We start from the raw sequence: 12116 nt of genomic DNA on the forward strand, positions 1-12116 counted from the left end.
CATGAGATTTGGATGGGAACACAGAGCCAAACCGTATCAGTTTCCCATCCCACTAAAATGGTAGGAAGTCTGTTTACTAGAATTTTTGCCATTTCCAAATGCATAATTGTTCATTTTCAGATTAATATATTTGGACAAGGGATAAGGTGAATGCCAGCAAGTCATGGGCCATAACCACCTGTGTCTTTTTTTTTCTTCTTCTTTCTTGGGACAGAGTCTCACTCGTTTTGCCCAGGCTGGAGTGCAGTGGCGCAGTCTCAGCTGGGATTACAGGTGCACGCCAGCATGCCCAGCTAATTTTGTTTTTGGTTTTTTGGTTTTTTTGAGACAGAGTCTTGCTCTGTTGCCCAGGCTGGAGTGCAGTGGCACAATCTTGGCTCACTACAACCTCCGCCTCCTGGGTTCAAGTGATTCTCCTGTCTCAGCCTCCTGAGTAGCTGGGATTACAGGCGCACAACGCCATGCCCAGCTAATTTTTTGCATTTTAGTAGAGATGGGGTTTTACCGTGTTGCCCAGGCTGGTCTTGAACTTCTGAGCTCAGGCAATCCGCCCATCTTGGCCTCCCAAAGTGCTGGGATTACAGGCATGAGCCACTGTGCCCGGCCTAATTTTGTATTTTTAGTAGAGACAGGACTTCACCATGTTGGCCAGGCTGGTCTCGAACTCCTGACCTCAGGTAATCCACCTGTCTTGGCCCCCCAAAGTGCTGGGATTACAGGCGTGAGCCACCGCGCCCAGCCCCACCTGTGTCTTAAGAACATCCTCAACTATTCTTATTTCCTCTCTTTCTCTGACTCTTGCATTTATATTATCATAAATCTTAGCTCTCATACTCAATGAATGTGAAACAAGAAAACTCTACACAATTCATGTGCACAGATATCATTTTCATTCACATGAGTAATGTCTAAACTAAATGGCAGTCATTAGTCGTAAAATTGTGAGTAAGTCAGGCACAGTGGTTCTCTTTTCTTCCCTCTCCCCTTCTCTCTCCCTCTCCCCATCCCTCCATCAGTCTCTCTTTCTCTCTGTCTCTCTCTCTTCCTCTTCCTTTCATGGGAAGAGGTGATCTTTCCATCCCAGCTGGCAGGACTAATACAGGCATGCGTTCTCTTCCTTGTGGACTGTTATAATGGCTTCCTTTTCCCTTCCAATCCATCAAACTCATTCTTGGCTGAGAAATTTTAAATACGCAAATCTGATCTAATTCTCTTTAGCTGTCTCAAGCTTCACATCTAGCCACAGTATCAAGTTTTGTTTCTTTAGCATACTATTACAAAGTCCTTTCCTAATCCCAGCCTGCCTTTGTCAGTCTCATGCTTACGCTGTTTGCTGGTTTGCTGTAGCTCCAGGGCTGTCTACTATTTACAGTTTGAAGCTGCCTAATACTACCACTGCCAGTTTATCTCGAGGAAAACCATTCATTCCCTCACTTGCTCCTCCTGTATTCTTTGATGTATTTTACAACACTTACCACATCGTGTTATATTGGCTTCTTTTACCTTTCTACACCTCCTGCCAAACTCAGAGCAGCAAAAATAGAAGGTACCATGTGTTCTCATTTTAATCCACAGTGCTTTTGAACAATCTCTGATTCATGGTAACCATTAGTAGATGTTTGAGCTTAATCTGAAGACATATGCCTAAAGTCAAAAAATTCACAATCTAGTAGTGTAGATAGATATCCAACTACTTATAATACTAAGCAGTATATACTAATACTAACTAAAATTGGAAATTTCTTGAAATTATCATCATGAATGTGACTCTTGGATCTCTGGCATTTTACTGGGTACATAGTTATTCTTTACATGTATAAATGTAAATGACTAAATGAAGGGAAGAAGTCTCAGATGGTCTAGTGGACCTCTACCTCCCATTCTTATAACCCTCTCGCACTCCAAAACCCTTGAAAGATGCAGCAGTCCCAGGCCTTCACCAGCAGAGAAATTGCTATGAAAATGCCATGGACAGAGAAAGCAAAGCGTGATAGCAATTAAGAGCCCCATACAAAAGTCACGAAGCCACATTATTCTAATTGGAGGCGTTCTCTAGCATATGCAGTTTTACTGCAAGGTGACTAGCAGCAAGGCTAGTTTTCAAAAATAATTATGAGGAGTGGCTTATTGTAAGAGATAAGCAATTTTAATTTTCACAGAAACATCAGATAAGTTTAAAACTTTGTTTATAGCGTCATGTTTTATTTATTTTTGGTGGAAAAGAAATTTCTCCTCAAGGCATTTGTTTGTAAGTAGAATTCTTTATTCATTTATATCTTGTTTAACTGTACCAAAACTACAATTTTACAGCCATAGTTTCTCGTGAAACCTAAAGCACTCTTGGTTACCCACTAACTTTTAAAAAAAATACACATAAATCAAATTTTATCTATAAAAATATATTCTTAACATTAAAAATTTATCAAATGTTGGGTACAACCTAATTTGCAATTGATGAGTTGATTTTGTTTACTTGTATTGGGGAGCAACTTTGATTTTAGTGCCTTTTTAAAGAATTGCTTTTACATATATTGAATATAGAAGTGTTACCTGAATTCTGTAGGATCATAAATACTGGAATGAGGCCTGGTGTAGTGGCTCACACCTGTAATCCCAACACTTTGGGAGGCCAAGGTGGGTGGATCACCTGAGGTCAGGAGTTCGAGACCAGCCTGGCCAATGTGGCGAAACCTAGTCTCTACTAAAAATACAAAAATTAGCCAGGTGTGGTGGTGCATTCCTGTAATCCCAGCTACTCAGGAGCCTGAGGAAGGAGAATCGCTTGAACTCGGGAGGCAGAGAGTTGCACTGAGCTGAGATTGTGCCATTGCACTCCATCCTGGGTGACAGGAAGACTCTGTCTTAAAAAAAAAAAATACTGGAATGAAGTTTTCATCTGAAGAGAGAATATTACGATTACAGGGCACAGGCAAAGCATAGAGCCAGTCTGGCATAAGTGGTTTTTGGTTTTGATTTTTTTTCCTCACGCTAGAAGTTCTTAAAATTAATGTGTGAAGTGGTTCTTGGGCTACTGAATTACCTATTTTCTTGAGTTAACTCATTGGCAGTTAACTTTGTAAAAGCAAGATTTTTAAATTCACATGGGGAAAAAACTGCCATCTCTTAATCTGAACATTAAGTAATGACCTTCACTAACTACTTTATAGTGATTATTAACTTTGTAAATTGCTGATTTTGGACACATGTTAGAACTTAGATTTAAATTTCTTTATATTTGGTAAAAGTATTTTAGCGTTATAAATCATTATGAATGAATGTACTAAAAGAAATAATGTAATAAAAGATCTTACTCCCTTTCTCTTGATTGCCTCATGGTTTTTTATTATATATTTTGATCAACTACATGCTTATTGATCCTGGCTGTATTATCAGCTATTAGATAACACAATTTTAAAGTGCCTGTTGCCCTCTGGACACCGAAGACTCAACATTTATTGCTTGAGCATTACCTTTGTTTTGAATATGGCTTTGTAAAGACAGAAATCCAGGCTGGGTGCTGTGGCTTATGCCTGTAATCCCAGCACTTTGGGAGGCTGGAGTGGGCGGATCACTTGAGGTCAGGAGTTTGAGACTAGCCTGGCCAAATGGTGAGACCCCCTTCTCTATTAAAAATACAAAAAATTAGCCAGGTGTAGTGGCACACTCCTGTAGTCCCAGCTGCTCAGGAGGCTGAGTCAGCAGAATTGCTTGAACCCAGGAGGCAGAGGCTGCAATGAGCCGAGGTCGTGCCATTACACTCCAGCCTAGGCAGCAAGAGCAAAACTCCATCTCAAAAAAAAAAAAAGACAAAAATCTGAGCTCTTCTTTTAGAACAGAGGAGAGTAATACTCTAAGTTATGATCATTTATATGGAGGAAACATATCAGTGTTTTGTTTTTCTGTAGTAGTGCTAAACTTTAAGAATTTTAAAAGAAGCTAAATCAGTAATTGTGTATCTAGTTTCCTTCCCTAAGAATTACTTCTGGAATTATTTTGTTATCTTATTTTTAGGTGTTACAAAGTCAAGTACAGGGGCCATACTAGAAAGGCAAAAGAGAAAACCAGGTTATTGTGAGATGAGGGGGCGATGAGGTCTGGGGTAAAATAGAATGTATATGACTCACTTAAATGTATTTAAATATCTTTAAAACATTGTGCCATCTAAACAGAAATCATTTGCCACTGTGACTTTGCAATCCCTGGTTTATATTCATCTGACAATAACAAAAACTATGTTTATATGAAAATTATTTTTATATATAAATATATGATATAATGAACGTGTGTCATTATTGTGCTCATCTGCAAGTATATTTGTGTGGGCCACACAGTATTTAAATAGGCTTTAAAAAAAAAAAATCAGGTGAGGTGAAAACGTAGCACTCCCATTTTGTTCCTGAATGTTTTCCTCTTGGCTAATCTTAGTCCTTACAGTGATCCTGAAAAGTAGAGTTAGAGTGGTAAATGCAGTGAAGGGTAGACATTGTATATCTTCATAAATATGACTTAAAATCTGTCATTGTAGGATATTGAGAAAATTCAGATTTTTCAGCTTTATTAAAATTTGATGACTTTACATTGGGTTCACAAAAATAAAAGAAGACATGTATCTTTTCCAGTTCACTGTGCCATACATTTATATATTTTATCTTTACAGCCTGAGGAAGAACTTGATCCTGAAGAGAGGGACAACTTCCTCCAGCAGCTTTATAAGTTTATGGAAGACAGAGGTATTTTCATGCTCATTATTTTAAAGTAGTCATTTCTTTTACATGTTTACATTCTAGGTATATGCATTGTTTTTGTTAGTATTGCAGATAAACAGTTTTGGATTTTATTTATTTATTTATTTTGAGGCAGGTTCTTGCTTTGATGCCCAGGCTGGAGTGCAGTGATTTGCTCCTGGCTTACTGCAGCCTTGACCTCCTGGGCTCAAGTGATCCTCCTGCCTCAGCCTCTCGAGTAGCTGGGACTACAGGCACGTGCCACCATACCCAGCTAATTTTTTATTTTTCTATTTTTTGTAGAGACGGGTTTTGCCGTATTGCCGAGGCTGGTCTCAGACTCCTGGCCTCAAGTGATCCTCTTACCTCTGCCTCCCAAAGTGCTGAGATTACAGCTGTGAACCACCATGACTGTCTAGTTTTGGATTTTAAATAAATCCTAGAATCAGTTACACCTGACAGTAGTAAAATATTTGGAATTAAACTATTCATACCTATTTTACATAGAAACAAGTGAGAAAATATTTTGATACAATTTAGTTTTCCCTGTCACTTACAAAGCTAAAGAATATTCTGGTATTTCAGAAATAGAAAGTGACCAGTTATGTTAATCTGCATACCCACTAATTACTAATGCTATATTTGTGGCAAATAAACTAGATAAACTAGCCTGATCCTTGTTCTCAGCAAATTAAACATAATAGGAGACCAATCATTATCTGAAAAAGATGAGATTTCTAATATAGGTAGAGTAGTAGAACAATTATAAACCATCATACTCCTTGCCATTTGTTAGTCCTAGAAAATCTTAAGATAAATTGGTCCTAAACATTCTGTGTGGCCTTCAGAAATCATCCTTCAGATTACTGCTAACAGTCTTAACATTTGTGTCAAAGTAGTGAAAGTGGAACCAGGGTGTAAATCTTATCTTTTCTGTTGTGTTTGTTTATGCCTAAACTTTTTTTTTTTTTTTTTTTTTGAGACAGAGTCTTGCTCTGTCACTCAAGCTGGAGTGCAGTGGCGTGAACATGGCTCCCTCCAGCCTCCACTTCCTGGGCTTAAGCAATCCTCCCACCTCAGGCTCCGAAGTACCTGGGACCACAGGTGCACACCACCACACTCAGCTGATGTTTTCCTTTTAATTTTTGTAGAGACAGGATATCACCATGTTGCCCAGGCTGGTCTCAAACTCCTGAGCCCAAGTGATCTTCCTGCCTTAGCCTCCCAAAGTGCTGGGGTTACAGGTATGAGCCACTGCACCCAGCCCTATGCCCAAGCTTCTTGAACCAGCAACATTGTTGGCCACACCATGCTTTGTTTACTTTAGTTTTACTCAATTCATTGGCAGTTAAAGAGGTAGCTTTATTAGTTTTGTTTTAGAAGTATAACACCTAAAATCTGAAGATCACCACAAAGCTATATAAATAAGAGAGAATTATTATATATATTATTATATATAAAACATAAAAAAGAATTATTATATATAAAACAACACAAGAGAATTATCTTGTGTTGTTTTACATTGTTTAAGGCTCTTTAAATATGTGCCTCTAATTAATGAAATTTGGGAAATTAGAAATTGACCGCTTTGTTTTCAAATTAGTATTTCTCATTTGAATAAACATTTTATTTCTACCTACTTACATTGAAAAGGTACTCCAATCAACAAACCACCTGTTTTGGGCTATAAAGATCTCAATCTCTTCAAACTCTTCAGACTGGTTTATCATCAGGGTGGATGTGACAATGTAAGTATAACATTGCTTTTTGAAACATGTATTGCTGTGGTAAAAAGTTAAGTTATCTTATATTGCATTATTATATGCACATTGGATAATAAATACATTTTCTTAATAAATATAGAATATTAGGATAAAGATCTTTTCCTGGCCAGGCACGGTGGCTCACGCCTGTAATCCCAGCATTTTGGGAGGTTGAGGCGGGTGGATTGCTTGAGCTCAGGAGTTCAAGACTAGCCTGGGCAACATGGCGAAACCCCATCTCTACAGAAAATACAAAAATTAGCCAGGCATGGTGTCGCATGCCTGTGGTCCCAACTACTCGGGAAGCTGAGGTGGGAGGATCACTTGAGCCCAGGAGGTCGAGGCTGCAGTGAGCCCTGATTGCACCACTGCTCTCCAGCCTGGGTGACAGAGTGAGACCCTGTCTCCAAAAAAAAAAAAAAAAAAAAAAAAAGATTAATTCCCTTTGCAAATGTTAACATAAAAACTTAATTTTCCAGATTGATAGTGGTGCTGTATGGAAGCAAATTTATATGGACCTTGGCATTCCTATTTTGAATTCAGCTGCTTCCTACAATGTAAAAACTGCTTATAGAAAGTAAGTAGTATAGTTTATTCATCAAAGAATATATATTTATAGGAAATATTTTCCATTTACTTTGTTAACAAGAATACATCAATCTAGAAACATTAAAGTTAGAGAAAGTATATAAAAAGGTTTAGGTTGACAGATACTTGTGATTGAAAGTTATTTCAGTGCATCTAATCTGCTTTACTCCATTTCTTATGTTGTCCTGATTTCCTTTCCAAAATCAGGATGCAGGTAGTGTCTGCGATTATGATACATATTACAGAGCTACATCTTTTGGGGTGAACAGCCTTCATATCAAAACTTATGATAGTTATGTTTAGCTATCACAAGCTCAGACGTCTCAGGACAGCATTTTATGATCAGTTTTTCTGTTTATGATTCTATCTAAAACACCAAGAAAATAGTAACACAGAAAAGAGTAACAAAAATTTTTTTAAATTACTGGGCTTTACTTTTTAAAAATGTGTTTAATAACATGAATTCAAGTTAGATGCAAAGACTGTAAGATTTCTTAAATGAAATATTGTTTGTTTAGGTATCTCTATGGTTTTGAGGAGTACTGCCGTTCGGCAAATATTCAGTTCAGAACTGTTCATCACCATGAACCAAAAGTAAAAGAGGAAAAAAAAGACTTAGAAGAATCAATGGAAGAGGCTCTCAAATTAGATCAAGAAATGCCTTTAACAGAAGTGAAGAGTGAACCTGAGGAAAATATCGATTCAAACAGTGAAAGTGAAAGAGAAGAGATAGAATTAAAATCTCCGAGGGTGAGTTCTTAATACTAGTTTTATCTGCTTTAAGTATTATTTAAAATTTTTTATTATAGCCATTTTCATATATACACAAAAGTACTACAGTGAACCTAGTTTATTTTCCAGTATTTAATGCTGCTTAGCTAGCTGCTTTTTTCTAAATATATTGTATATTATTTCCTCTACCTGAAAACCCTTCCTTCTGTTTTCTGTTTATATTCGATCAAGTCATTCTCGTCTGGGATGAATCCCAGATATTCCTTTTCCAGTCTTCTGCTAAAGTATCACCTCACTGAAGGCTCTCTTGGTCACCTTATCTGAAATTGTAACCTGCCTCCTCTCTTTGGAACTCTCAGTCCCTCTGATGTTGCTCTTTCTGTAATTTACTTATTTATTCTGTTTATTGTGATTATCTATTTTGCCCCACTCTACACTAGAATCACACTCCACGAGGTCAGGGATTAGTGTTTATTTCGTTTATTGACAGATGCCAGACATTTAGAATAGTGCCTGGCACATAATAAAGGCTTATTAAATAGATGTTGAATAAATGAATCACCTCTTTATTGTGCCTGTCCCTAAACTAGATGATATCTTGTCTTTCTCTGTAACTTTATAGCACACTATGTAGCTCTAGTGACGCGTACATGTATGCTGGTTTTATCTTCCAACTTTGCTCCTTCTTTCCTTTCATATGTAAGGTCTATTTAGGAATTGTCATCCAGCATTTGGATCAGTGTCCAGTGATGTTTACATAGTAGGATTTATCAAATTTTAGAAAGAGAAAGGAATTTACCACACTATCAAAGAAGTTTAATTACTATGTCTTATTTTTTGGTGGAATCATATTTAATGAAAGAGAATGTGAAATTGCTTTGTCTTATAGTTCAGAAACCAGTTTTTAAAACTTCCTTCATGTAGTAAATGGAATCTTCTAGTGAATGTCATGAAATTTCCAAATTGTTTTTTTAAAATTTTTTTTAAAATTGTGGTAAGTACATATAACATAAAATTTGCCACCTTAACTCTTTTTAAGTGTACACTTCATTGGCATTAAGTACATTCTCACCGTTGCATAAGTGTCACCACCGTCCAGTTCCAGAATATTTTTACCTTGCAAAACTGAAATTCTGTACCCATTAAACAGTAACTCCTCATTCCTCCCCAACACTTAGCAATCACAATTTTACTTTCTGTACCTATGAATTTGATATTCTAGGTACTTTTATATAAGTGAAATCATACAGTGTTTGTCCTTTTGTACTGGCTTATTCACTCACCATAATGTCTGTAAGACATTATGTTGTAGCACATATCAGAATTTCCTTCCTTTTTAAAGGTGAATAATATTTTATTGTATGTATTGTGGACATACTTTCTTTTCATTACCTAAAAACCTTCCTCATCCTACATAAAATATCTGCAGTGTGCTGTCTAGTATGGATGAACCATAAATCTACCTTCTCCAAGATTTTCTCCCAGTTTTTTACTATTTTAAAAAGTGCTGCCGGGCGCGGTGGCTCACACCTGTAATCCCAGCACTTTGGGAGGCCAAGGCGGGTGGATCTCGAGATCAGGAGATCGAGACCAGCCTCGCCAATATGGTGAAACCCCGTCTCTACTAAAAATACAAAAAAAAAAAAAAAGTGCTATAATACATTTGCTTGTAAAAATATCCTCATCACTTATCCACATATATAAGCCAGGCTTCTAAAAATGGCATTTCTCACCTGTAGTCCCAGCTACTCAGGACGCTGAGGCAGGAGAATCGCTTGAACCCAGGAGGCAGAGGTTGCAGCAAGCTGAGATCGCACCACTGCACTCTAGCCTGGTCGATAGAGCAAGACTCCATCTCAAAAAAATGAATACATAAATAAAAACAGTATTTCTGGGACAAAGGTTTACAGACCCAAATTTTATAGCAGTTGTTTTCATTCATTTACCTATAGATATTTTAAAAGCACCTGCTAGGCCGGGCACGGTGGCTCACGCCTGTAATCTCAGCACTTTGGTAGGCCGAGGCGGGCGGATCACGAGGTCAAGAGATCAAGACCATCCTGGCCAACGTGGTGAAACCCTGTCTCTACTAAAAATACAAAAATTAGCTGGGCATGGTGGTGCGCGCCTGTAGTCCCAGCTACTCAGGAGGCTGAGAATCGCTTGAACCTGGGAGGTAGAGGTTGCAGTGAGCTGAGATCACACCACTGCTCTCCAGCCTGGCAACAGAGCAAGACTCTGTCTCAAAAAAAAAAAAAAAAAAAAAGCACCTGCCACTTGCTATGTGCCAGCCACTGTGTAGATCTGAGGAGATGGAAGTGCCATCTTGGAACTTGTGTGTTAGTGCTTTAAGATAGAAAGAAATTAATTTCTTCTTTTTCTGCCCTTGAAGTGTAAATAGCACATAGCCAGCAACTAGGGAAAACATTTGTTTACTGAGATATTAATTGTATCCTAATGCTTCCTAAGTTGCTGGCTCTTTATCTGCTTTATTCCAAGAAGAGGAGACTTCTGCCAGTGTATAGAAGCTGACTTGAAGGAGAACCTAGGAGATAGTGAAATTGCTCACCAGTCATGGTCATTTCAGCATTCAGTGGGCTAGATAGAAGCTAGTGGTGGTAAAACATATTGCTGTTGGCCCAGCGAGCTCTCCAGGTACTCATTCAAAGAAGTCTGCTCACTTTTTTGCCATTGATGCAATTCAGTCCTTTAAAAATGTAATCATCCACAAATACAGTGACAATGTAAGTTTTGTCTTACTAAACGGTAGAATTAGAGACCACAGAGCCTTTAAAGAAGCAAAATTCAGGGGATTGGTTTTATTATTGTTACGTTTTATCATTAACATTAGATAATTTATTTTAAATTTTTATTATAGTCGAGAAATAATAAAAGTGAGATAAAATGATGTAGTAAACAAAGGAGAAAATTTTTATTTCTTTTTTGTTGTTGTTGTTTACTTTTTTCATTCAAACAGATTCTGACAGATATTTCTTAGGTAGTATATAGCCAAAGTAGACCTGGACATAATTAAGTAATTCTATCAGTTATTCTTTTACTTTCAAAAGGAAGAGAAAGGTACCTTTGAGTTGGTTTTCAGGGCCATGTTTCAAGCCAGAGACATTGCTGTGAAGGTTAAAGAAAAGATATTTTTTCCTGCTTTTTTCCCCTTTATAGTGATAGCTGTTTTAAAGCTTTTATCCCCTCTACTAGGGACGAAGGAGAATTGCTCGAGATGTAAATTCTATTAAAAAGGAAATTGAAGAAGAGAAAACAGAAGACAAATTAAAAGATAATGATACAGAAAATAAGGATGTAGATGATGACTATGAAACTGCAGAGAAAAAAGAAAATGAGCTACTACTGGGGAGAAAAAATACACCAAAGCAAAAAGAGAAGAAAATTAAAAAACAGGAGGATTCTGACAAAGACTCAGATGAAGAGGAAGAGAAAAGCCAAGAGAGGTACATTATCTTATGTTTGTTCTCCAGAAGCACCTGTCTGGGGTACAACAGCACTTTGTTCCTGCTTAGAGATTCAGGTTTGAGGGAATGTTTTCTTATTGGGACTTCCGTTCCTCTTGTCTAATGAAGGTGAGACACATTGTGAAGATGATGTGTATTGCCTTTCGGAATTGGAGAATATACTGGTCGCACCATTTTAATAGCACTTGTGCCCTAAACAGTGGCCTCAAAGAAGGCTGCGCCACCCAGTCAAAAGAAAGGTCCTGCAGTTGACAGCAGGGAAGGGAGCTGGAGAAAAATGGAGGAAGTGGACAAGAGGAAACAGCGACAGCAAAAATTCCATTTTAAAAAAGGTACAATGTGGGAAAGCTAACAAACACATGGGTGCACAGTACTAGAGATGTTTCTGTGTGTTAGCTTTTAGACATTTTTCTTTTTCAAGTTATTGTATTAGATTAAGTGGCATGCACCCCTGATTCTTGTTTGGAAAATACATTCTTGCCCCACATCACACCAATAAATTTCAGATTTTTTAATGTCCATCCTGTTTGCTGTTGAGTAAAACTGTATTTTTTTTCTGTGTATTAGACAAGTATGGACTGAACTGACTTAAAAATAGTCAAATATTAGGCAGTCCAGCAAGATCAAGGTAGTCTCTGACCAAGTTATTAGCTGCTTCTGTAAGTGTTGTCAAATGGATTTACTAATTTTAGGACATGACTAAAAATGAATTTTAAATGAGCAACAACATAACATACTTACTTGTAATACCAGCTCTCTTCCATAGTTATTTTTCTATTATTATGTGATATTAAATTTTCTAGAAATTTGAGTTGTTAAGCCAA

General features: G+C 37.4%; 1 protein-coding gene across 3 annotated transcripts in view; it reads left to right on the plus strand.

The window, feature by feature from the left end:
- Positions 1-12116, plus strand: part of ARID4A (AT-rich interaction domain 4A) — a 75297-nt gene that overhangs the window by 41620 nt on the left and 21561 nt on the right. For all 3 annotated transcript variants that reach the window (XM_019009660.4, XM_004055229.5, XM_055361908.2), the window contains exons 12-16: positions 4658-4730; positions 6378-6472; positions 6967-7064; positions 7594-7825; positions 11021-11271. In XM_019009660.4, the coding sequence (XP_018865205.1) occupies positions 4658-4730; positions 6378-6472; positions 6967-7064; positions 7594-7825; positions 11021-11271 (749 nt within the window). The remainder of the gene's footprint in view (positions 1-4657; positions 4731-6377; positions 6473-6966; positions 7065-7593; positions 7826-11020; positions 11272-12116) is intronic.

This window comes from Gorilla gorilla, chromosome 15 (assembly GCF_029281585.2).
Source record: "Gorilla gorilla gorilla isolate KB3781 chromosome 15, NHGRI_mGorGor1-v2.1_pri, whole genome shotgun sequence".
Taxonomy (NCBI): Eukaryota; Metazoa; Chordata; class Mammalia; order Primates; family Hominidae; genus Gorilla; species Gorilla gorilla.